The following is a 27834-nucleotide window of genomic DNA, read 5'->3' as shown; positions in this document are numbered from 1 at the left end:
TGTTTGCTCTCCACAGGTGCCATTACCAGAGGTTATACTGTCTGCAATTACTAGATTTTCATCATGTCATTGGATTTCAAGATAACACTTTATTTCGTTTAAGGTAGCGAACCTGAATTACATTCTTGTATGATTTAGCATTCTTTGGACTTTCTTGTGGCTTAAAAGAGCACATGGCCTTCCAGTCATGTTGATGAATGATGAATGCCGAAATCTCATATGGAGATCTCATACTGACCGAATGGAAATTCCCAAATGTCATGGGTCCACTACCTTAATGTATGAAGGGAATTTGTCCCCAGATTTATTATAGGAATTTGCAATTTAAAAAATCAGTTTTTAGCTCAACTATTCGAAGAATAAGTAGAGCTATCCTACTCACCACGGCGTCGGGGTCACACCTTGGGTTAAGTTTTTCGTACCAGTCCACATTTTGACAAAGTCTTTTGAGATAAAGCTTTGAAACTTTCAACACTTGTTTACCATCATCATGTCCAGTTATAGGCAAGAGCACATAACTCCATCAAGGATTTTGGCTGAATTATGGCCCCTTTTGACTTAGAAATCATGGTTAAGTTTTTCGTACCAGTTCATATTTTGACAAAGTCTTTAGAGATAAAGCTTTGAAACTTTCAACACTTGTTTACCATCACCATGTCCAGTTATAGGCAAGAGCACGTAACTCCATCAAGGATTTTGGCTGAATTATGGCCCTTTTTGACTTAGAAATCTGGGTTAATATTTCGTACCAGTCCACATCTTGACAAAGTCTTTTGAGATAAAGCTTTGAAACTTTCAACACTTGTTTACCATCACCATGTCCAGTTATAGGCAAGAGCACATAACTCCATCAAGGATTTTGACTGGATTATGGCCCCTTTTGACTTAGAAATCATGGTTAAGTTTTTCGTACCAGTTCATATTTTGACAACGTCTTTTGAGATAAAGCTTTGAAACTTTCAACACTTGGTTACCATCACCATGTCCAGTTATAGGCAAGAGTACATAACTCCATCAAGGATTTTGGCTGAATTATGACCCTTTTTGTCTTAGAAATCTGGGTTAATATTTCGTACCAGTTCATATTTTGACAAAGTCTTTTGAGATAAAGCTTTGAAACTTTCAACATCTGTTTACCATCACCATGTCCAGTTATAGGCAAGAGTACATAACTCCATCAAGGATTTTGGCTGAATTATGGCCCTTTTTGACTGAGAAATCTTGGTTAAGTTTTTCGTACCAGTTCATATTTTTTGTTAAGTGTTTGACATATGGCTTTGAAACTTTTATCACTTGTTTAGTATAATAGTCTCTATCTGTAGGAAAGAGAACATAACTCTGTCATCTATTTTGGCTGAATTATGGCCCATTTTGGACTTTGAAATTGGTTCTGTTTTTATACAAGTCCATGTTTTGTCAAAACTATTTGACATATGGCTTTTAAACTTTGAACACTTGTTTATCATTATGATTTCCATCTGTAGGCAAGAGTACATAACTATTTTGACTGAATTATGGCCCTTTTTGGACTTTGAAATTGGCTCATATATTGCCATTTAGTGCAAGACTTACAGAAATCAAAGTAATACAGGAACATTGTTTGTCTAATCTATTTATTTCTTTTGTCTGAATATCCGTGGAAATATTTTTACACCATTCTTCAATCAATTCTTCGAATAGTCGAGCGCGCTGTCATCAGACAGCTCTTGTTGGAATTATTTCAGGAAAAATGTAAAAAAGTTACTGCGATTACATGTTACTTTGAAAATCTATTTATATTGTTGGCATTAAAATTTCGTGAAAATCTATTAATATCTATTTTGAAATTTTGAAATTTTGGAATTTCATTGTTTTATCCAAAAGAGCCTTTTTGTGGTGGCTTAAATTCATGGATTTCCAAGTCTAAAGAGAAAATTTTATGGGAATTTTCTTTGTTAGTTGGGATTCAATTTCATAGATTGACACAACTATAAAATCTGCTAAAATTAGTTGCCCATGGAAATTAAAGATTTTACAGTAAATCAAAGTACATGCTGGACATGCCTGATTCTGCCTTTGCGACCAGTGTATATCATGATCAGCCTGCATGTCCGTGCAGTCTGATCATAATCTGCACTGTTCACTATTCAGTCAGTATCTTGTTGTAGGCACCCCTTTTAACAGTTAATGGTACTGTTCAAATTGAAAGATGGACAAGTTCATTATAGAAATTTAACAGGGTAAGGGTTGAACCAGTGAAACAATATCAATCTTTCCACACCCAGATTTATTTTGGAACTTCAGAGGAATTTAGTTCTAGCATAAAATTGAGTCATCCCATTGTTTAAGATTGATAAAAGCTGCAAGAATTGATAAAGTGCTTAAAGACAATAAAAGTGTGTTTGATGATATGCAGCTGTCTACAGTGATGATAAATTTGATGTAAGTCTAGTAATATCACTGATATGCACCCAAAGTAATGTATTATATCTGTAATAGGTATTTTATTTATGGACCTTCATGGTGGAGTGCTAAGGTCACTGACCTCAAATTCTCTTGTCCCTTGCTGCTGTGGGTTGGAAGTGGATTGGGAGCTGGCTTTGGGCATATGTAGAATTCTTTCATGTGAGAAAGCCATTCAGTTGGCTTGCACAAGGTTGAAAGTTCTTACCAAGGTGCCTGTCTTTGCCTGGAAAAATGCTCTGACTGCAGGGCGCCTAGAGTCTCCTGCCGCCATGAACAGCTTAAAAATCACCATATGACAGTATGCTGTTGAACCAACCAAAAAAAATTTTAAAAATTTGTGTTTAGTAGTCCCTGTCTTTTATGTATTATTTGATCCACAAAATTCATAATGGGTTTTTCCGTATTTTCTCTTAATACCTTTTCAAATTATTATACAGCATTCAAAAGAGCTCCAAGGGAGGTAATGGGAACTTTTTAAAATGTAAAAAAAAATTGTTATATTAAAACAAAACAAAACAAAAATGTGTTTCACTGGTCAAAATTTACACAAGAAAAAATACCATTTTTGGCTACACAATTGATACTGTTCAAGATGTCCCTAAATTTTTAAAAGTTCACACTGCCGTCCTCGGAGACCTTTAGAATGATGTTTAGCTTTTATCTGGATCTGCATAATTGATGAAAAATCCTGTTATGAATTTGATGAACCAACCAGTAGTGGAATATTTTATTAAGATTACTGGTATTATTAACAAGCATCTTAACTGGTTCGACTAAGTCAACCAGCATTTTATTGATGAGTAATTCATTACTCATTTTCAGGAGATCATAAATGTAGAATAGAAATATATGGCTATTAATTTTTATAGCTTTGTTTAGTGTGGCAAATAGTGATAAATCTTAAAATATGTTAGTCACATAACATTTATATAACACTTACTTGTAACGAAATATGTATCTTTAAATGAATTACTTATATAGAGATTATTAATATTTGTAGGGGGATTAAATTTCATGGATTTCTTGTTACCTGAATCCACACAATTAAATTCCAACAGACATAAATTATATAAAATCCGCATTCATTTTCTCTTTAAAGAATGAAATTCACCATTTCATATCCCCACGTAATATAGCAGTTTCTGTCAAAACCACGTAATTTCTTGCCAACAAAGTTGATTCATTTCACAGTACTTTATTTCAGAATTTCTAGTATTAACAGCTTTCTAATAAATAAGAGAAAAGAAATTTGATCGGCACCATGAGAAAACCAACATATTGCATTTGCGACCAGCATGGATCCAGACCAGTCTGCGCATCCGCGCAGTCTGGTCAGGATCCATGCTGGTCGCTAACAGTTTCTCTAATTGCAGTAGGCGCTGTCTGGTCAGGATCCATGCTGGTCGCAAATGCACTATGTTTGTTTTCTCATGGCACAGCTCATTTATATGGTTGTATGTGAATACATTCTCAAGTACACAGTAGTTTATTTCAAACACCTTCACTTCAGAAAATTCTGTAGTTCTTAAAACATCAGTAGCTAGGGCCTATATGGCTGAGTGGCCAGATCACTTTCCCCTCACTGCTGCGGGTTCAAAACCTGTTTTGGGGTGTAGAAAACTTTAATGTGAGGAAATCATCTAGCTGGCTGGCTGGGAGGTCAGTGGTTTTACCCAGGTGACAGCTTGTGCCTGAAATAATGCACAAAGGGGCAGCTAGGGTCTTCCTCCACTGTCAGAAACTGGAAAGTCACTTTATGATTTAACAATTGTGTGGACAGGAAGTAATATTCCCCTCCCACTCCCCCACCCAATTGAAAAAAAAAAAACAAATTAATAAAACTGTCATAAATTTCAGGTATTTACATTAAACAAAGTAACAGTCACTCCACGAGCACTCTTCATAATTATGCCTGCGGAGATCTGGCATCGGGACGGGCATTTGACAATGGTTGTTTATGTTACCAGAGTTCAGAAGGGGTAAAGAATGGCTTGACAGGGAGAGAGATGAATTGTAATTGTGGGGTGAGGAATTTATATAATCTTTATTGTCTGTTCAACATATGATGCAGCGAATATATGTTTGTTTCATTGTATAAATTAATCATAATACTTTTCACTGATTGAATATAAGCTGCAATATTTTAATTACTTCCATAGCCACAAATGATAAATATATGAGCCGTGCCATGAGAAAACCAACATAGTGCGTTTGCAAGCAGGCTGGTCTGGATCCATGCTGTTTGCTTTCAAAGCCTTTTGCAAAAATTAGAGAAACCGTTAGCAAACAGCATGGATCCTGACTTGTCTGGATCCATGCTGGTCGCAAACACACTATGTTGGTTTTCTCATGGCGTGGCTCAATTATGATCTTTTGTTTAAAAGTGAAAGATATTTTCATCTTACAAATAAATCAGACATTTTGTCTTTTGTCTTGTTTGTCGATTTCTTTTCAATGGTTTCAGCTAAAATATACACATTTAACTCAGATGATAAATTTAATATAAGTCAATGAAATTCCATAATACACTGAAAAACATGAAATTTATAATACGTTAGAGAGAAGAAGTATAAGGTCCTGTTACACAGGTAGCTTGCAAGGAAGGAAATAAAGTCCTTTTAAACAGACAGAGATAAGTTATAGAAAATAAGTATTATGTCCTGTTACACTGTGTCTTAGATACTGTTGAAAAAGATTATCAAATCATAATATTATGGGAAAAAAGCTTTTTAGATAATGTTTAGAATAATCGCAAAACACCTATTGGCTGAAGCACCCAGGCATGCTTAAGCAATGCATTTTTTTTTCTTGATATTTTCTCAGTTTAGATCACTTGAAACCCTGGAAGTCTTCAAAGCATTTTGCACATTTCCTTGCGCCCTCAAGAGATAGTGTATATTTTCCTGTACTATCTTTTTTTAACTCACCTGAGCCAAAGGCTCATGGTGAGCTATTGTGACCGCTAAGTGTCCGTCGTGCATCGTCCGTCGTCCGTCCGTTAACATTTCCTAAAAAAAACTTCTTCTTGAAAACCACTGGGCAGAATTATACCAAACTTCACAGGAATGATCCTTGGGTGACCCCCTTTCAAAATTATTCAAAGAATTGAATTCCATGCAGAACTCTACTTGCCATGGTAACCGAAAGGAAAAACTTAAAAAATCTTCTTGTCCAAAACCACAGGGCCTAGCTTTGATATCTGGTGTGTAGCATCATCTAGTGGTCCTCTACCAAAATTGTTCAAATTATCCCCCTAGGGTCAAATTTGGCCCCGCCCCGGGGGTCACATGGTTTATATAGACTTATATAGGGAAAACTTTGAAAATCTTCTTGTACAAAACCACATGGCCTATGGCTTTGATATTTGGTATGTAGCATCATCTAGTGGTCCTCTACCAAGATTGGTTCAAATTATCCCCCTAGGGTCAAATATGATCCCACCCCGGGGGTCACATGGTTTATATAGTGTTATATAGGGAAAACTTTGAAAATCTTCTTGCACAAAACCACATGGCCTAGGGCTTTGATATTTGGTATGTAGCATCATCTAGTGGTCCTCTACCAAGGTTGTTCAAATTATCCCCCTTAGGGTCAAATATGGCCCCGCCCCGGGGGTCACATGGTTTATATAGTGTTATATAGGGAAAACTTTGAAAATCTTCTTGTACAAAACCACATGGCCTAGGGCTTTGATATTTAGTATGTAGCATCATTTAGTGGTCCTCTACCAAGAAGTCCAAGATTGTTCAAATTATCCCCCTAGTGTCAAATATTGCCCAGCCCCGGGGGTCGCAAGTTTTACATAGACTTATATAGGAAAAAAAGTTTAAAAATCTTCTTATCTGAAACCACAACTCCTAGACCTTTGATATTCGGTTTGTAGCATTGTCTTATGGTCCTCAACCAAAATTGTTCAAATTGTACACCTGGGGTGAAAAGAGGCCCTGCCTTGGGGGTCCCAAGTTTTATATATATAGACTATAGGAAAAAGCTTTAAAAATCTTCTTGTCAGAAACCATATGACCTAGGCTTTTGATATTTGGTATGATGCATTGTCTAATAGTCCACTACCAAAATTGTTCAAATTATGCCCCTGGGGTTAAAAGAGGTCACTTAGTTATTATGTGAGTTATATAGAAAAAATACTTAAAAAATCATCTGATTCTATTTCCAAGACTATTTAATTATAATAACCTGATGACCCCAAGTAATATGGTGTCACTTGATTGTGACCTTGACCTACTGACCTACTTTCTTGTTTTTTAAGATACAGCCTTGAAATATTGATGACTTACACAGTTTTGCACACAAATCGTAAAACTGAATTTCATTGACCATGAATGTGACCTACTGACTTCCTTAATATTTTATCCTCAGTTTGACATTGAAACATGTAGCTCATATTACTCAGGTGAGCGATTCAGGGTCATCATGACCCTCTTGTTGAATACAAAGGCTTGCCTAGGGAGAAAAATGATACGGAGCTTTCCACAAAATTAGCTGTCTGGCACTCTGATCAAAGATTTATTTAAAGTGAAAAAGAATTGAAAACAGTTCTCTAAAACTGGCAGTCTTATACTCTGATTAAAGATTAATATGTAGTGAGAAAGCATTGAAAACATTTCTCTAAATATATGCCATCGTAATTACAGGCTCCACGACTGACCCCACAGATAGAGTTTATCAAAGCATTGATGAGTATAGGAACACGGTTGCAGCAGTTACCCACCAAGGAACTTAGAGGTTTGTTCTGCTTTTTGTAAGGAGCCATTGTGGCCATGAGGTTACGGTAGCTGACTTCAAAACTCTTGCCACTCACTTTTGATGGTTCAAACCCTTTCTTGGTTGTCATGTAAGGAGGCCATTAAGTTGGCTTGTGGAAGATGGGTGGTTTTCGTCAGGTGCCTGTCCATGCTTAAAATAATGCCTTGTGTTGCATCTTGGTGCCTTTATTTAAGCTGGAAAGTCACCATGTGGACTTAACTGTATTGATTTGAAATCAGGAATTTTGACTAACCCATCAGAGAGCTGCATTTTCAAGTATCTGCCAGTTTCCACTTTTTTAAAATGAAGCATAACACATAGTGACTTTGGAAACGTATCACAAAATTTCAGAATTGAAGCACACGTGCTTTAAAAGATGATACAAACTACAAAACTTAAGACTTTATATTAAAATATTAACCATTTCTCAAGTGAAACTGGTTTCATTCTGTAATGTTTCGGACATGTTAACATTATGAATTTTATGTTAGTTTGTCTTAACACTGTTTTTAATTGCCTCTTGTTTCAGGTTCAAGATTAATGGCAGAGCTTGCAATGTTAAATCTCAATTTACCTGCTCGAGTTTGGTTGCCAACGGCACAATTTGATCACCATGTTGTTAGAATACCTCATACACAAAGTGTTGTTCTCAACTCAAAAGAAAAGGTATTTGAAATGATAGTATTATATGGTATTATTTCTAAAAAAGATTTATTCCACATTTTTTTTACTGTGATGGTTTTCCCCATTTAATATATCGAGGGCTTGGTGCAAAACTATTGTATATAAATAAAGAACAAGATACAATAGTTTTGCACCAAGCCCTCGATATGTGGAGATGTAAAGTTTATGATTCTCACAAATATTACTGTCAAAGGTCTCACTTGTTTGTTATTGATAGTTAAATTAAGCTTTTAAAAGTGGAAGTACAAAGTGTTGAATACACGTGTATTACTGGTATACTATATTGATGTATGAAGAAATGAAAAAAAAACAACAGACATTTGAATCATCTTTCACATGCTCTCACTATTGCCTATGAGTCAGTTGATACAGTTTCATGATTTAAAAATTATCTTACTGAAGTAATGTTTTAAATAACAAAGTCAGTAAGACTCTGTCTTTATTATACTGTGAAGTCAATTATTGTGGGCATGAAATTTCATGGTTTTTGGAAAAACAATGACTACTTTATGGGAATATGAATTCCTGGATTGCAAGATCTGAACATAAAAAGGAATAGGAATTCTACATGTTTGTTGGGATTTGATTTTGTGCATTGACTCAACCACGAAATATGTGAACACATTCTATAGAACAAGAGCAATTTTATGTACAAGTTAAATTTGTGTTACTTTCCAGGCTCCATATTTGATATATGTAGAAGTATTAGAATGTGAAAACTCTCTCACAAGCCAAGTGCCTAACAAGATCCTGGAAAACACGCTTCGATACACACGTTCTGAAGAAGATCTCGCAACATTTTATCACCACGGCAACACTTCTCCACGTGACTTTAGTGTGTATGGTAGTATGACAGATTTTGATGATGCCGATTGTTGGTCACAAGAAGATGATGAAATCATTCAGGTATCTCAGCCATTTCCATCTTTGTTAGTTTGTATTGTATTTGTTTAATGTCATATTTCAGTAGTATTTCAGTTGTGTAATAGCATTATCCATATTTCAACAGTATTTCAGTTAAATGTCATATTTCAACATTAGTTCAGTTGTTTAATGTCATATTTCATTAATATTTCAGATGTTAAGCATCATATATCAACAATATTCCAGTTGTGTATTGCCATATTTCAACAATAATTCAGTTGTTGAATGCAGTATTTCAACAATATTTTACATGTTAAATGTCATATTTCATCAATATTTCAGTTGTTTAATGCCATATTTCATCAATATTTTAATTGTATAATGGAAATCAGTAAGACAGGATTCTGGGTCTAAGGTTAAAAAACGTGAGTTAGGAAACCTCTTTTAAAAAATACAGCACCTGGCTAGTTGTTTCTGGGCACAGTTTTACAAATCTTCAAAGTTATTTGATTGACAAGACTGAAATTTTTATCAACACAAAGGGAGTAGTGTTATATAGATTTTCTGTTAATGAGAGCCAAATCACATTCTGAGAGAATTTGGAAATTATATTACGTTTACTTAACATAGGCAGGATTTTGAGACAAGTAAGTTTTAGATACTGAGTTTTGATATGCAAAATAAGATCTAATTTTTACTTCTTCCAGAATTTTAATCATTGTTGTTTTTTTGTTGGCAAAGGTGTATCATGTTATTTTGGATCTTCAGTTGCACCTGTCAATGAAGAGTATCAAGTCATGTGACTCTATCTCCCAGTTCTCTATCGAGAGTTCTACAAGTGGAGACAGCAAGGATCCAGTATATATTGCAGCCGGAGACATACGAAGACGACTGTCAGAAAATATTTCTGCTCCAAAGGGGAAATTTGAGGTAAGGTTACACTTTTGACTACCAGGCGAAGGTCTTTGCTACATACTGCGAAGTAATTTATTTCTATGTGCTCAAAATTTTGTAGTCTTTTCTAAAATGGCAATTTCATGAAGATTTGACGTTGTCCGTTGTAGCTTTGAATGTACGGATTTTACATGTTCATTGGGATTTAATTTTGTGGATTGACACAACCTTAGAATCCACAAAAATTAGCACCTCCAAAAATACTTATGATTTCACAGTATACTATATAACTACTTTTACTGTATTGCTTATATTGGTAGTATGCAGATATAGTGTTGATTCAAAACATTTCAAATTCGTAGCAGTTGATCTAAGGGAGACAAATGTGAAAAACCAATTAAAATGTTTAAACCTATAATCAATGAGCACTATACTAAATGATTAGCATAAAGTTATTATTTGAGCAGCACCATGAGAAAACCAGCAAAGTGCGTTTGCGACCAGCATGGATCCAGACCAGCTTGCGCATCCGCGCAGTCTGGTCAGGATCCATGCTGTTCGCTTTCAAAGCTTATTGCAATTAGAGAAACCGTTAGCAAACAGCATGGATCCTGACCAGACTGCACGGATGCACAGGCTAGTCTGGATCCATGCTGGTCACAAAGCCACTATGTTGGTTTTCTCATGGCACGGCTCATTTTATTAATTAACAAAATATAAATTCACAGCTGTAGTGAAAAGTATATGTGTATATATATATTGTAAAGATAAAAACATTTTCTTATTGTATTAATGAAATTCTGCAGTATTTTCAATAGTTCATAAGGGTCATGTATCATTTTCAATAATTGAAGAACAGAAAAAAGTTTACACACTAAATTATTCTATCACATGTTTGACGGTGTGGGAGTGAAATAAAGCCATTACATGTATTTGATAATACACTAGTGTAATAAAGCTTTGACGTTGACGTCGTTTATTAAGAGGAGATGTTGGTCAAACACTTGGTCTGTAATAGGTATAGAAAGAAGAATTTTGATGTTTCAACCGGAAAAGCTTACATGTGATAAAAAGAATAATACATTAAAATTTTGTGTCTTTCCACATCAAATTTATTAAACTTGTTGGATAAAATTGATAACTGCTCAGCAGAGCCTCACATTTTATTATTTTATTCAGCTGTTTAATAAATTCAGTATGAGAAGACACTCATGTAATATCTCCTATTTCAAGATATATATTTAATATTGTCTATGATCTAGAAAGTTTTGTTTTCTACAAGTCTACAAAAAATTATTCAGAGAAATTGTTTCACTGCCTAGAAAGTTACATTTAATTAAAAGAAATCCAGGAAATTATTTCTAGAGGGGGCAGTTGGTGTCTTTCCACCAAAATTAAAGCTGAAAAAGATGCAATTTAACCTAAATTTTGTCAGGGTGACTTAAAACCCAACTTCACTAAACAAACAGACCGGGAAGAAGTCATAGAGTTTAATTAGCATAGTAATTTCTCTACACTCAATATACAATTGTAGATTTGTGTTGAGCGCAATGTGAAGTTTAGTTGAATATATTCACCAAGGAAGTACAAGTCAACAAAACTACAAACTGAACTCACTGTGAGAGAACAATTGTTCTATACCCATGCAGTTATATCTCTTTATTACATTGTGGCAGTCAGTATCAGCTTTTTGAAGACATTTGTTTTCCTGGAGCCAAACTAACACAACCCTCAGCCAATGAAATAACCATGTTTAAGCAGAATATACAATGTGATTATAAAAGTTTAGATGAGAAGTCCATGAATGTTACATTAAGATTCTCAATTTCAGAGAGATCCCGAAGATCCCTCAGCGGCAGCCCTCAAGGAACCCTGGGAGGACAAAGTTCAGCGAATAAGAGAGTCATCACCGTATGGTCACCTTCATAACTGGAGACTTATGTCAGTGATAGTGAAGTGTGGGGATGATCTGAGACAAGAATTGATGGTCTATCAAGTCTTAAAACAATTGCAGGTACTGTATAAATGCTACCACTTTTTTCTAACAACTGCAGTCTTGGGATGAATATAGGACAAAATCTCCCTAGACAAAATCACCCAGGCTGCTCAATTCACCTTTGATTTTGTGAATCTAAATATATACCAATATACAGTAAAAACCACTAGAAAAGTCTTTATTGAAAGATGGTCCCGCAACACAGGTACATTCAGACTGTTTATGGTTAAACAGGAAGAGGCTTTATAAGCAGGTGTTATAGTCCTGTTCTTCATTCGGAGGTCGTTTAACTGTAAATTGAAAAATAACTACATTTTTACGATATACTTGTAGGAAAAAATGAATTGGTGTGTGAGGGGTTGGAAGGAGGGGGGTGGGGGGTCCCTGCCCTTGGTCAAATGGAGCAGTGGGTATATTTTTCAGGGAAATTTTGTCTATATTTGAAGAGGATTTCTTTTGAGATTGTCGCATAAATGATAATTGAGATACAGTCACATTCAAGTTTCATGCTTGTAGTTTGTTCACTGAAGATTGGTAAAACTTCATTATTAATTAAAAGCTACTGTCAGTAGTTTGATATTTCTGCTGAAGTAGAAATGAGTTGAAGTAGAAATGAGGTCAGTTGCATGTACAGAAGCAGAATTAATGGCTTGATTGCAGCTATTATTAATATCTCTGTCCAAAAAATATATGACATTTGAATTTTGTGTTACTGTTAGACATTGCCGTCACAGATTCTCACTGATTTCCATGTTCTTAATCTGTACGTTTGTTTTCTCATTTTCAGACATTTTGGGAATTAGAGCATGTTCCATTATGGATCCGACCATACAACATCGTGGTCACATCGAACAACAGTGGTATGATAGAGCCAGTATTGAACGCCGTCTCCTTACATCAGATCAAGAAGCACAGTAAAATGACTCTACTGCAGTATTTTGAGCACGAGTTTGGACCACAGAATAGTGAAGAGTTTCTCACCGCTCAGAAAAACTTTGTACAGAGTTGTGCGGGATATTGCCTCGTCTGTTATCTCATGCAGGTCAAAGACAGGTTAGTGAAACATCTGTTTAGAGGATGTATATGGTTCTATGAACAATGTTCCTCATATTTGCCTAACACCTTTTCCTGTGAAGTCGATATCTGGAAAGGTGTAGTTTTATTGCTTCAGAATGGAAGCATTATAGTAATCACACTGATTATTTGTAAATTCATACGATCCGAAACATGCCTTGGCTGTAAATAGTAAATGTTTTAAGTGATCAGATGAAATCGAACTCCGATATTAATCTAAATGTGCAAGTGTATTATCCACAAGAGACGTGTCTGTACCTCCATAATCAGCATCACAGACAAGGGTATTCTGCATTGTGAGTTCATTTGTCACTTACTAGGCTTTGAGTACCGTGTGGTGGCTTTAAAAAATTCTTCCCATACTTGGACTCTGTGTTGTTATATTTTCTGGTCCTTTGGCATCATGCAGAACCAAGTCAAATTTACTAGAATAGAATTCTGCTGCCTGTCATTGCAGCTTTCAGATGTGTTTGTTTTTGATAAAAAAGGCAAAAACTTTACCTCATGTTAAACTTGTTGGTTATTTTACAGGCACAATGGCAACATTCTGTTAGATTCTGAAGGCCATATTATACATATAGACTTTGGATTTATTCTCTCCACATCACCTGGGAAAAATCTTGGATTTGAAAATTCAGCCTTCAAACTTACACATGAATTTGCAGAGGTAAGGCTAGTTTTACAGCAACTTGATTTTGAAGATTACTGTAACCTAACTGCTAATATAAATTTCACATGTACATAGTTTGTGCTGTGCAAGAGCCTATTTTCAACATAAGTTTACTGGGCTGTTCAGATAAAGTTTAAAATTCATTTTTGATGTCATGTGATAAGACACTTTGAACGACTTGCCTGTTGGCAGTCCTCAGTCCTTCAGACCTTGGGCAGGAGTTTTTGCAAATAAGATATTTAATTGTCATTTTGTTTTCGAAAATGACCCCTTTGTTTAAAATTTATGCGTTTTCTGGCAATGTTTTAATATGCACTGACTGAATGGATTGCCAGTAAATAGTGAGGTAATTTTGAATCATTTCAGTAAAGGATTTCATCACATGACATCAGAAATAAAGTGTCACAGAACTCATTTTCAGACTTTGAATTCTGCCTGGGGGTCGTGACTCAAGCCCCACTGGGGTAATGACCACGCCTTCTAACACCAGTACTAATTTTTCCAGGAAGCAGACTTGAGATTGGTTCCAATCAGCTCAAAGCTTTCATCACAATCAAGCTAAAATTAATTAGTATAAATACAGATTGTTCATATATCACAAACTGTGAACAGACATTTTATTTATTGAAGGAATCATTAATGATTTATATTTTCTAGGTGATGGGAGGAGAAGGGAGTGACATGTTTGAATACTTCAAGATCCTTATCTTGCAAGGACTTATTGTTTCAAGAAAGCATATGGACAAGATTATCCCTCTTGTTGAGATCATGCAGACAGGTAATAACATTATTTTGCCACTCATTCAAGTAAAGGGAGGTAAATCTTCTGGTATTTATGTATTTTATGTTCCTGGTATTAATCTGCACTTGATATGTTTCAAGTCTTTATTAATTTTATTTTACTTTCATTGATTTTGTGTATTAAATATTATAGTCCATTACTGTTCCATTGGTAGTTTTAAGTCTCTTATAAAAAAAATGATATCAGTGAAGTTACATGGTAACATCTTTATATTTAATAATATTTATAAATTTTCTTTTGACAAAATTGGTTCAGTAATTTATATCAAAGGTGATCCTCTTCATGAAATTGCGTGCATGAGCTGACGTCATTTGCAGATATACCCTTAAAATTGCATCTTTCAAAAAAAACTCTTTTTAAATCATTCAATTTAAAGAATTTTAAACACTTCTTAACACTGGTATTATTTTAATCATTTGCCTAGGTTCCCAGTTGCAGTGTTTTAGCAAGGGCATTAGCACAATAAGGGCATTGAAAGACAGATTTCATCTGACGTCCACAGAGGAACAGTTACAGCTGCTGGTTGATAACATGGTCGAGTCGAGTTTAAATTCTCTCACCACAAAACTTTACGATGGTTTTCAGTATTTCACGAATGGCATTTTGTGATGAATGTTCTTTTATTAGAACAATTGTTTGGAACAATAGAAAGTAGAAAGATATTGAAAGAAAACAGCCGCAAATAGCAGTATTTCTCCACTTCAAGTATCAGTGGTTGACGTTAATTTATGCACGTTGTTGTTATTGGCACAGGAAAAAGTGATGAGCATGAAAAACAGCTGTAGGCCAGCAGTATTTCTTTGCTACAAGAAACAGTTTGACGATTTTTGCGATTTGTGAAAAAATTATCAATGCAATTAGTTAATGGCAGAATTCTAAAATGATTTAGAAATAGTCGAAACTGATAGTCAGTCATGAAAATTTTGTTTAATGTGTAATTATGTAATTGTATTAAAGGATTCATACATCAAAGATTTCATTTGATGTCCATTTTTAGCTCATCTGATTTTTTGAAAAAAAATGATGAGTTATTGTCATCACTTGAGCGGTTGTCGGCGTCGGCGTTGCCTGGTTAGGTTTTATGTTTAGGTCAGCTTTTCTCCTAAACTATCAAAGCTATTGCTTTGAAATTTGGAATACTTGTTCACCATCATAAGCTGACCCTGTATAGCAAGAAACATAACTCCATCTTGCTTTTTGCAAGATTTATGGCCCCTTTTGTACTTACAAAATATCAGATTTCTTGGTTAAGTTTTATGTTTAGGTCAGCTTTTCTCCTAAACTATCAAAGCTATTGCTTTGAAACTTGGAATAATTGTTCACCATCATAAGCAGACCCTGTACATCAAGAAACATAACTCCATCTTGCTTTTTGCAAGAATTATTGCCCCTTTTGGACTTAGAAAATCAGTTTTCTTGGTTAAGTTTTCATGTTTAGGTCAGCTTTTATCCTAAACTATCAAAGCTATTGCTTTAAAACTTGCAACTCTTGTTAACCATCAAAAGCTGACCCTGTACAGCAAGAAACATAACTCCATCCTGCTTTTTGCAAGATTTATGGCCCCTTTTGAACTTAGAAAATATCAGATTTCTTGGTTAAGTTTTATGTTTAGGTCAACTTTTTCTCTTAAACTATCAAAGCTATTGCTTTGAAACTTGTAACACTTGTTCACCATCATAAGCTGACCCTGTACAGCAAGCAACATAACTCTATCCTGCTTTTTGCAAGAATGATGGCCCTTTTTAGACTTAGAAAATCATGGGGAGAACAATATTTCTATTATACAAAAAAAATCAGATGAGCGTGGTGCTCTTGTTATGTATGTCACTATTATTAAGTTTGCAGGATACAGCCTTAAATAATGCTAAGCGATAAATAAACTTTATCTGTGATTTCTGTTTACGAGTGGCCAGTTTTTTAATGCATTAAAAAAAAAATAAGGTACACTGTGATCTGATAATGAAGTAATATATTTTGTAAAAATTTCATGAATTCATTTTCTCACCAATTATATATGAAATTGTAATAGATAAGGTATATTTTTTACCTGTATAATGCTGTAGAGAAATGTATTACAAGCTTGGCTTGTGTCATTATTTATAAACACTGTAAAATCTTTAATACATTGCGTGACTAAAAGCTCACTGTATTATGATAGTAGAATATTTAAAATATATGCTCAGATTTTTAGATAGATAGAGCTAATTATAACGGTAATATATCTCTTTTGCAAGTGTTAATTTTAGCCAATAGGGACTGTTAGAGAATATAGTAAAAATGAGTTCCTTACGAAAATTTCTGATTCTGCAGTTTACAGGTTCTTGCATTATTTTGTTCTCTTTTGATGTAAAAAAACAGTAAAATGACTTAACTCAGTCAGTAGAAAATGGCTCACAGTGTTACTGCGCTTTTTATTTTTAGACGATACAGTGTGTTCCACTTTTAAAGGGGCCTCCATTGTCTAGTCATTCAGTTTCCTGACTTTGAATTACTTGTCTCTCACCACTTTCAGTTTGAAATACTGCCTTTAGGTGTAGAATATATCTCATGTTAAGAAGTCATCCAGCTGGTTTACTGAAGGGTCATTGGTTCAACTTGGTTGCCCACTATGTCTGAAATAATGTCTAAAGGGGCACATAGGTCTTCCTCCACTATGAAAGACTGGAAAGTGGTGATATGGCCGAAAATTTTGATATATTAACTTACAACTGAACAAAACTGCAGGGTTTCATAATTAGAACTAAAGCATTTACAAGTTTGTTAAAGATACACTGTTTAAAGTAGCCAGATCATGTGTTTCTTTTCTACATTTTTTTGCTACAACTTTCTCTGGCCTGTAGATGTATCAATATAAGACTGGTGGCAAAGTAAAAATCCATGTAATATGATTAATGACACTGGTTGAAAATTGATCATTTCAGAGACAGCTTCGCCCTCTTCGATTAGTTTGAGAATTTATTCTAGTCCTTTTATGCAAGTTTGAGTAAAGAGTATAAGATTTTCTGAAAGCAGATCACCTCATGTTTTGTTTCTGTATTTGGAGATAAGAATTTGAATTATCTCGACAAGTTTTAAAGGACTTGTATCATGCTCATACATTTCTATAACTCATAAAATGAACAGACTGAGACAAGAGTATATACTATCTTAATTATTGCCTTCTGATGTGGATGGTATGAGAATATACAGGTCTTGGAAAACTGATACTGAGAGAAAGCACAGCGCGAGAATGATATCACTTTCCCCAGTTTAATAAATTCATATTGGCCGAGCCTAAAATACAACAATTGTTTTGTTAATAAATCCAATTTTTGAAAAGAGTTATCAAAGCTACACGTTTGAGCCGCGCCATGAGAAAACCAACATAGTGGGTATGCGACCAGCAAGGATCCAGACCAGCCTGCGCATCCGCGCAGTCTGGTCAGGATCCATGCTGTTCGCTAACAGTTTCTCCAATTCCAATAGGCTTTAAAAGCCAACAGCATGGAGCCTGACCAGACTGCGCGGATGCGCAGGCTGGTCTGGATTCATGCTGGTCGCAAACCCACTATGTTGGTTTTCTCATGGCACGGCTCATTTTATGCAAAGATTGATAGACTGACTAATGGTATATTTCAGTGTATAGTTTTAAATTATGCATGATGCTGTAAAGTTATGACATCAGAATGTTTTGAAGCCACTGATGAGAGGCAATATGTGTTTTTGACTCTGCTCACATGTCCATATCACGTTTTATCATTGATCATGTGACTGTTTTTAGACCAACAGAAATTACTATAAAGATAGATTTAATTATAGATATATGAATTATTTCCTTTTTTGTAAGAGAATAGCAGTCTTGTTTTCACTTCCATACACACAGTATTTTTATCTGGCTATTAGACTAGTGACATGATATGTCAGCATGTTAATGCAGAATTTTGTCTATAATGGTTTAAAAGTGACATACTTTTTATCATTATTTCACTGTGAATTTAAACTAATTGTTATTAGGTAGTAATGTCCAAAAGAAAATACACATCAGGTAGTCAGAGAAATGTAATAAACTTACAATTTGGCATTATTAGAATTTCACGCTGAATAAATTTATATAAAATTGTCAAAATTTTGAATAATTTCCTGTTAATGGTGGATGCTGAGTTTTGAAATAATACAGCAACATAAAAATCTTTGAGCCTCGCCATGAGAAAACCAACATAGTGGGTTTGCGACCAGCATGGATGCAGACCAGCCTGCGCATTCGCGTAGTCTGGTCAGGATCCATGCTGTTCGCTAACAGTTTCTCCAATTCCAATAGCGAACAGCATGGATCCTGACCAGACTGCGCGGATGCGCAGGCTGGTCTGGATCCATGCTGGTCACAAACCTACTATGTTGTTTTTCCAGTGGCATGGCTCCTATCTTGTTTCGTGAATGTACGGGTATTTGATATTTCTTGTATATTGAACAATGTTGGCGTGTCATAATTATACCGTACAATACATTATTCAGACAAAAAACATGGACACTCTCAACAAATAAAATGCAGCAAGTTTGAATTGAAATTTGGAATCATTGCAGACAGCTTTCGCTACATGCGTAGAGGTGACGATGTGTCTTTCATTATGTATGTCACTTAGCCCCATGCATATTTTTAACTACAGATGTTCTGTTGTTGAAATTTAAATTAATTTTTGTTCATTTCATTTGAGAAAACAATTCGAAGGTGCTGTATATAATAACTGGAGATTTATTATGTTTTATATGCCTTTTGTTCCGTGACCAATGTATTTCTATTTTTATGCCCCCTTATTAAGAAGAGGTGGTATATTGATTTGCTCAGTGTCTGTGTGTCTGTCTGTCTGACGGTATATCGTTTGGATTCTAATCTAAAGCTAGAGAGTGCTTGGTTTCACAATGGTCAAACTTCATAGCATATTTGCTTCTGGTCAGCAGATGGCCCCTATTGTTTTGTGGGTCAGTAGGTCAAGTTCATATTGACTTCAAGATTGAAAATAACTGTATTCAGTAATGAGCCTTGGTCGTGTTACCAACGAAACAATCACTCGAGAGCAAGATATTCCTGTTAACACCTTCACCTAGTGAAAGATTATTTTACATACTGGATTCTTCAAATAATAGAAGAAATATAATAAAAACTGAAAGACTTGTAGAGTAGCATATGAATTTATTCGGTAATATTCATCCTACACCCAGGAATGTAAGACAAGATTTACTCGCACTGGTAAAAACAGCTGAAAACACATCAAATTTGGAAGAAACGCCATGCTTTTTAGAAGTTAATACATTTACACAAATAACTATAAACTAAATGTGATATTCCTTTTGTATTAAATATAGCTAAAAAGGCTTTTGACAATTTCTGTGTCTAAAATTTAATTAGCTAAAATTTAGATATTTCATAGTAAACCACTTGTCATGTAGCATTTCTGGGACCATTTGTATATTTCACTGACATGCATCATGTTTTTTTCCTCAATGATTTTGTAAAATACTTTATCAGCAGAAAGATAAAAGTTCATTTAATTTTCCCTTCTTTCTTTAGTGACATGACTTGGTCCTAAATGGAGCAACAACTTAGGGGAAATTATTGTAAAATGTGGTTAAATGCAACACATGTAATGTTCTCATATCATCTGGTTAATGCTCTATTTTCACCTCACTCAGTTGGTTAGATTACAACATTGTTGGAAGATATTTGTTCCGTTGGTCAAATTACAACTTTGTAAGAGGTTAGGTTTGGTAAGGAGATTGTTTGTTCCAATACATTGTCCAGTTATACTCCAGCTCTTTATCTGCCTTCTAACCAGTGGAAATCTACCAGTTTATTTCATGATACCACATCAACAAATGTCAGTTAAATGTTAAGTGTTGTGAAATTATTTCAGCTTATATTTTGTTCATAAACTTAAAGGGACAAGTCTCTGGATTTTATGTCATTTTTTTTTCAAATTCCGAAACATTGCTTTATGTCAGTGTTTGACAAAAATAAATGAGAAAGTGTGATGAAATATTAATTTTAAAGATGTCTTTTGCCAGTTAACAGTTACACAATAAAATTGATACTTTTATGTTAACTCGCAGCTGAGACCCAAACTTTTCATGTTCTGAGTCATTCACAAAGTTCCTGGCTGATACTTTTTTCTTTGACTTTTGACTTTATCACTGGCTTCGTCAAACATTGAGGCAGAGAGAGCCACATATCTGCATGTGTACAGGCCTGGGAATTTTCAGTATTGGTCCTGATTTTAGGCTTTTCTCTGCCAGAATTTCCTTATATGAGCCGCGCCATGGGAAAACCAACATAGTGGCTTTGCGACCAGCATGGATCCAGACCAGCCTGCGCATCCGCGCAGTCTGGTCAGACTCCATGCTGTTCGCTTTTAAAGCCTATTGGAATTGGAGAAACTGTTAGCGAACAGCATGGATCCTAACCAGGCTGCGCGGATGCGCAGGCTGGTCTGGATCCATGCTGGTTGCACACCCACTATGTTGGTTTTCTCATGGCACGGCTTATATATTTCTTTTCAAAACGGACTGTTCAGGCATTAGAAATTATCATGTTTTACAAATCTTTCGCCTGTGTGTAATGATAGAATTTTGAACTTTTAATATAATTTATTCTTTTGCTTCTTGTAGGGTACCTGTGTAAAATTCATTTTACTACGTTTTATTCTGGCCATTTTCGATAACTTCCAGTTTTGACTTGAGTTGAAAAAAATTATAATTACCACGTCAACCAACCTTTGAATTTCCATAAGGCTTTTTATTTTACGTTAAAAACAGATAAAATGACTAACCAAATTGATATTCTGCACAATTTCATGGTTCAAAAAGCACTACTTGCAATATTTCACATGAATTTACACTTTTAGAGCCATAAAGGGAGGTAAGATTCAATAATGCTTTCTACTGTGTTAATCAGTATTCAGTTTTTTTTTATCAAATATGAGGAATTAGAATTATAGAATTAACAAGAAATTAATATATTTTATGTTCATAGCATGTGGCAGCCTGATTATAATTAAAGGCAATAGAAATTATTAATGCTTTAAAATTACAAAAATTTATATTCAGATTACGTTATATTTGTAACACATTGTTTTACAGTAGAGGCAGGACAGAGTCATTTTTGCTAAACGTTTAAAGTACATCTAAAGTTTTATGCTTGGACAGTTCTCAGCTAGACAACCATTGTAAAAGATGGATCATTTATTTAAATACATTGTATAGCATATTTTTTCTGTCTATATGAAGACAGGGCAGACACTTGTGTTGAGTGTTCCATGCTATAAGCATTATCAGTTCAGTACAGAAATTATAAATAAGCCGCGCCATGAGAAAACCAACATAATGCATTTGCGACCAGCATGGATCCAGACCAGCCTGTGCATCCACGCAGTCTGGTCAGGATCCATGCTGTTCACTTTCAGAGCCTATTGCAATTAGAGAAACCGTTAGCGAACAGCATGGATCCTGACCAGACTGCGCGAATGCGCAGGCTAGTCTGGATCCATGCTGGTTGCAAATGCATTATGTTGGTTTTCTCATGGCGCGGTTCAAATCATATTTATTAATATATTATATATGATTCAATCAGTTATCAATGCAACTTTTTATCATTGTTTAAATGTAGCATGTGTGTGTAATAAATTGTCATGAAATGAGAACATTTTGTAGTTGTGTTTTTCAGTGATATAGCAATTCTCAGCATGGTGCCAACCTGTTCTTATATCCAGCTGTATTTATGTCACCCCATATGTAGGGAGATAGAAATAGTATTCCTTATGTCTGTCTGCTCATCACGTTTGTTTAGACTACACGTCTACAGTACAGATTAGTTAACCAAACTTTGTAGGAAGATTGAGTACCAAGCTTAGGTCAACCAAATTTTGTAGAAAGCTTCAACATCAAGGTTAGGTCAACCAAACTTTGTAGAAAGCTTCAACGCCAAGGTTAGGTCAACCGAACTTTGTAGGAATATTGAGTTCCAAGTCTAGGTCAACCAAACTTATCGGTTGGAACATAGTGAAACTTTATAGGAAACTTCACTCTAAAGAGGAGATACCATATATCTTCGTGTTCCAGTTGGATGATTTTTCACCCAGTTATTGCCCTTTGATTATTCAACAATAGTATACTATCTGTAGTATTTCTCAGCAACCACTGGTTAGAATTTAGCCATACTTCATAGGAAGGTTTTTTATCAAGAGGATATGAGCATATTATCCTTGTGTTCCGGTCGGATGATTTTTCACCCAGTTATTGCCCTTTGATTATTCAACAATAGTATACTATAATACAATTAATACAATTTTCTCAGCAACCACTGGTTGGAATTGAGCCATACTTCATAGGAAGGTTTATTATCAAGAGGAGATAAGCATATTGTCTTTGTGTTTCGGTCGGATGATTTCATACCGAGTTATTGACCTTTTATCATTCAACAGTAATATATTTTAGTTCAATTCTTGTCCAGAGTATTTTTCCGCAACTACTGGGTGGAATTTAGCCATTCTTCATAGGAAGCTTTACTATCAAGAGATGTGCATATTACCTTCGTATTTCGGTTAGATGATTTTTCATTTAATTTATTGCCCCTTGATTATTCAACATCAGAAAACTATAGTAGAAGTATTACTCACCAACCACTGTCTGGAATGAATTTTCAATAAGATATTGCCCTTTGATCATTCAACATCAGTAAACTATGTGTGCCCAGTCAGTAAATTCCACTTTTGTTCTTTTGATATGCACATTTCAGGGATCGTCCATTGGTTTTACCGATATTTCTTGTCTTTGGTTTAAGATATTCATATAGATCTAGACAACCAAAAATATTGTACATAAGGTAGTAAACTTGCAACACTTGAAATAATGCAGAAAATTTACATGCTTGCATTTTTACAAATATCTAAATTTTATTTTTCACCCACTTTATCATTTTTCAGTGTCATATATACATTCTATGACAAACTTGTCGGAAATGAACATGTTGAAAAATGTCACCCAAAATGTGGGCGAGTAGCTTTAAAACGTTATTTTCATATCTAACTAAAGTCGTTAATGAATGACATGTAAACATTTGTAATGTCAAAACCACACCAATGTATTTTGCAATCAGCAAATATCTTTTTTTAAAGATTTTAGATGATAAATACCATTTTACTATAGACTGACTTGTTCACTGTCATCTAGTACAAACACGTAACACTTGACACCGTTTTTTCAAAGATAACCAAGCCTGTTGATATGTAATTTTAAACTTTTATTTATAATTGTCAGATTAACAAGATATATCGGTATTTAAAGAGCAGATAGAAGTACATGCAAGTTACTATAATAGCCACGCGATCATTGCATTATAAACCGTACTGGATTTTGACCCTCAGATATTCTACCCGGTATACATTGCGGAATGATTTGGTTCATATAAGCAGGTATCGTGTGCGCATGTCACGAAATGGCAGAATCAGCCTCCTTAGTATAATAGCTTCGTCATTTTGTGCTTATCACTTTGTGTTTCAAGGTTTAGAATGTATGACATTATTAACTTCAGTTGTTACATATTCTGTACAAGGCGATCCAAAATAAATATGCGTTTTAGAGTAATAGGATTCTCAATCTTTTCAAATTAATAACCCCTTATATGAATTAGTATATCTTTTGACTTTCTTCTGGTAAACTCTTTACAGCACTTCCCGTTCCTTCATATATTTTGTTCGCCTTGAAAGTACATGTACGACGGTAAGAGGACATTTTTAATATATACCCGTTTTAGCGCAACCGGCACCCCACCTTACCCCGACAAAGTTACATTTTAATAGCCTAACATTGAAACCTTCTAGTTATTGCTGAAGTGGCAAGACCGAACGACACCACTGACTTGTCCATTTGCTTTTTGTGATACATTATGAATGCACTACACGTTAAGATTGCACCATTTCATATGGACTCGTCAACGTTATTTCCGACAAGGACATGCCCCTTAAAATCCTGGATCCCACTGATAAGACTCACGTTTCTTCGTAAAACAAACCACAAAAACACAAGTAAATGATGATTAGTAAACTTTCCCTATATGGTATTTTTAGAATAATTAAAATTGTTCAATTGTTGTATAATATATAGCAGTTAGAGGACATATATTATACACATGGCAATTTGTGAAGTGCATGCATGAACAAAACATTGAATATGCGCGCTTAATGTATGCTATCATTATCATTGTTGTGTTTTGTTTTTTGTTCGGTTTGTTCACGTCGTACGTCCTGTCTGTACCGAGCCTGATAAAACAAAACAATCTTTTTAATGATCTTACGTCATTATGACGGTACTTATTGCTGTTCTGTGTGTTGTTGTTATTTTTCTTCTTCTTCTTCTTTTCTTCTTATTATTGTAACTATTATAATAACATTTTTAAAATTATTATTATTACAAGTTAAAGCATAGCAAAAGTTCCTTCTAGGGCACATCTATATAATATAAAATGATCATCTTGTAAAATTTTGGTTGCGCAATGTCTGTTTTATACTGCCAAAAAATATCAGGTAAGTATTTACGCTAGTTATTTAACATAAATTGTTAAATCCAACAACAAATTAAAATCTGTTACCACTTTCAGTAGAGTAAATACGACAACAAGACATTGACCCGGTCAATCTATTATGATTCGATGTGTGAATTCGTTGCGCATAATTAGAGGGTCGCAATGGGGTTTGTTTTCACATATTAACCATGCATTTGAAGGTAACGATAATATTTGGTTGTTTACATTTAAATTTGCTGATATATGTCTATCTGGTCGACTGAATGTACATATGTTATGTTCTTCAAGATTGGAGAAATAAAAGAATCAATCAATCATCCTCGGGTTTAGTATTGTGTAATCCATGGAACGCGTTCAGTCAGAGAGTCGCCTCAATTGAGAAAGAATAGTTTAACGTCAGAGGTTATTTCTAAGGTCACGGAGTTTAATTTGCCAGCTTGTAATTACAACAGCTTTCGATATCAGTAGCTCAGTCAAGTGTGACTTACTGAATTAAGATATTCCTTCTCAAGAGAAGGAATAATTATTATCATAATTATTATCATCATTAAACATGTATGCAGAAAGGATCTGCCTCTAATGTTGACAAAACGTGTGACTTATGTCAATGAAAATTGGACTGAGCATGTCAAAATAATTTAGACCACCTTTAGCTTCGTCTGCATATTTGTCAGTTAAATATTTGGCAGGTGTAACAATGTCTCATATTTATGGAGAAAAAAAATACTGTAAACCAGTCTATGAAAGAGGTCTTCTGACATACGTAATGCTTTCAAAGGATACTTGCATCTATCTAAGGGTAGTGTTAAACTTAGGTTGGGGTCACTGGCACTAGAGGACAGTCTGGTGGTTTTGGCTGATGTTATCGTCTAAAATTCGCCTACTGTAAAGGGAGCGGAATAGGAATAACACAATAGCGGAGTATCCATTAGTAAGCCTGGGAGCCCATGAGTGGGACTCGGTTTTTTTATTCTCGCTAAAGTCGTCTGCTTCGAAATGAACAATCAGAAATTGAATAATATCGCAAGAATCAGCGGCTTAATTCGTGACCTTTCACAAAAATACCTAAAATGAAATCGATCCCATAAATATAGCGAAAACTTACAAAACAAACGTATCTTATCCTAGAGGCCTATGTAAAATGGTGGCCATGGATGAACCTGGCATACATAAACATTTTCATAGAGTTTATTATATTTCATTCCATTAGGCTAAGAAACCCACGGGGACAAACATTACATGATAATAATATAGCATGTTTAATAACATTATACCGACATTGAAATAACAACATGCACGAAACCTGACATAAGTAAATATTATACTGGTACCCGAGTGTATCATGAGTTGGCCAGCAACAAGACGGCACCACTAAGAACAAGTAGTGCTTTTACTGAGATTGTTAAGATGGTTGATACATACAGTACACTATAAAAGCAGAAATTTTCGCTGGGGTTTAATTTTCGCTATATTTGCGAGGCCATACATCTCGCGAAAAATTAATCATCGCGTAAATATTTACCATTAGTAATTCAAATTAAAGTAGGATACCAATTTTACAATTTCGCGAATATTAAGCCTACTCAAAATTTTTAAAATTCGCGAATTTCTTACCCAGCGAAAATACGGTGCTGTTTCAATAGAATCACATTTTGCGATTACTTTTAATCCGAATTCCTGTCTTCTGTAAAATAATAATACTTGTTACATTTCTTTAAAAAATAGATGTTGTTGCTATAAAATCATTTTAAATAGAACTTTCAGAACTCAACAAACATGGTAAGACGACCTGTTCAATCGACTTATGTCATCAAGTGCAAAGAAGTAACTTGAGCAATATTTTACTACTTCCTTGGTGTATGATTTGTACTTTACATTCATTATTTTCAAAATACATGCAGAACGTTACATACCGTGCTGGATTTTAACCTATAATGACCAAACGTATGGGTTGGGCACCATAACTACATTGGTACGTGGCTAGAAGTTTGTTTACCAGGAGAGTGTGATGAAATGATGATTGTATATATAATGTTGGGTTTACGAAAGCGTACAAAATGAACTTTCTCGGAGTTTATATTTCGATTTTACCTTTTTTCATTTTCATGGTTTGGCTCTTAGAAAGACTCTGATGGGAATGAAGTTTTGCATTAAATGATTCCTTAATTTCCCCTTTCCTTATCTCTTTTCGCTATATGAATGTTTGTGGTTCATGGAACTTTTCCAGAATTTTAGAAAATTTTATGATTTAGTTCCTTTGTAGGTGAGATGCAATTACAAACGGTTTCCTTTATTAACAACTTGTGAATACCAAAAATTCCGGTTAAAATATCAGAGAAAATTTACGGCATATTTTAAAATTTTACATGATGTGGCGCGGCCTTTATGTTTATATTCGTATATAAGTTTGCGGTCGAGAGGAAATAAACTTGCATTCTTTGTATAGGGCAAGCCATATAAATGTACGGTTTTCTAAAATAACATGCGCTTACGCCCCAATTGTTGTATCAATTTCTGTCGAAACTTAACAACTTTGACCAAATAAAAAGAATTCTTAGTATAAAAGAGATATTCAATGATTTTATTTTGATGTAATTTAATAATCAATCTCTTGTAATATATAAACTATGTATAAGTCCTACATGTATATGTAGTCTTAATCACCTTGTAAACTTTCGTTGTAAAATCAACAGGGGATTTCATCTAACGTTTATATGTGCAGACTTTTCTTATTACATCCTATAGGCATAACTATATTTTATGGACTTCAAACCACTTGCCCTTCACCGATACGGGTTCGAGTCTCACTCGGGGCGTTGAATTCTCCATGTGAGCAAGCAATCCTGGCTTTTGGAAGGTCGGTACTTCTACCAAGGTGCCTTTCGGAGCGGCACCTGGTGTCTTCCGCCGTCTAAGCTGGAAACTCGACATATGACCTAAATTGTGTCGGTGCGTTAAACCCAAGAAATATTTCATGGACGTTGCTCTCATTTGCAGTTCTAATACCGAAACAGTCAATAAATCGTAACAGCATGCTGTTAAACTGCTATAAATAGCACACATGTATTAGGTCTTCCCATGTTACCCATTG

General features: G+C 34.8%; 1 protein-coding gene across 2 annotated transcripts in view; it reads left to right on the top strand.

Moving 5' to 3' along the window:
* The window catches only part of LOC123541462 (phosphatidylinositol 4-kinase beta-like), a 57273-nt gene extending 35409 nt beyond the window's left edge, over window positions 1-21864 (top strand). Inside the window, exons 6-15 of one of the 2 annotated variants that reach the window (XM_053526760.1) lie at window positions 4303-4469; window positions 7098-7188; window positions 7739-7875; window positions 8572-8799; window positions 9526-9687; window positions 11483-11665; window positions 12435-12700; window positions 13253-13388; window positions 14049-14169; window positions 14618-21864. In XM_053526760.1, the coding sequence (XP_053382735.1) occupies window positions 4303-4469; window positions 7098-7188; window positions 7739-7875; window positions 8572-8799; window positions 9526-9687; window positions 11483-11665; window positions 12435-12700; window positions 13253-13388; window positions 14049-14169; window positions 14618-14802 (1676 nt within the window). In that variant the 3' untranslated portion in view covers window positions 14803-21864. Of the gene's footprint in view, window positions 1-4302; window positions 4470-7097; window positions 7189-7738; window positions 7876-8571; window positions 8800-9498; window positions 9688-11482; window positions 11666-12434; window positions 12701-13252; window positions 13389-14048; window positions 14170-14617 lie in introns of both variants that reach the window. The other variant, XM_053526759.1, reaches the window with a different exon arrangement.
* The last annotated feature ends 5970 nt before the right edge of the window (window positions 21865-27834 follow it).

The sequence above is a fragment of the Mercenaria mercenaria genome, chromosome 16 (assembly GCF_021730395.1).
Source record: "Mercenaria mercenaria strain notata chromosome 16, MADL_Memer_1, whole genome shotgun sequence".
NCBI classification, from domain to species: Eukaryota; Metazoa; Mollusca; class Bivalvia; order Venerida; family Veneridae; genus Mercenaria; species Mercenaria mercenaria.
This window is presented reverse-complemented; position numbering and strand designations above follow the sequence as displayed.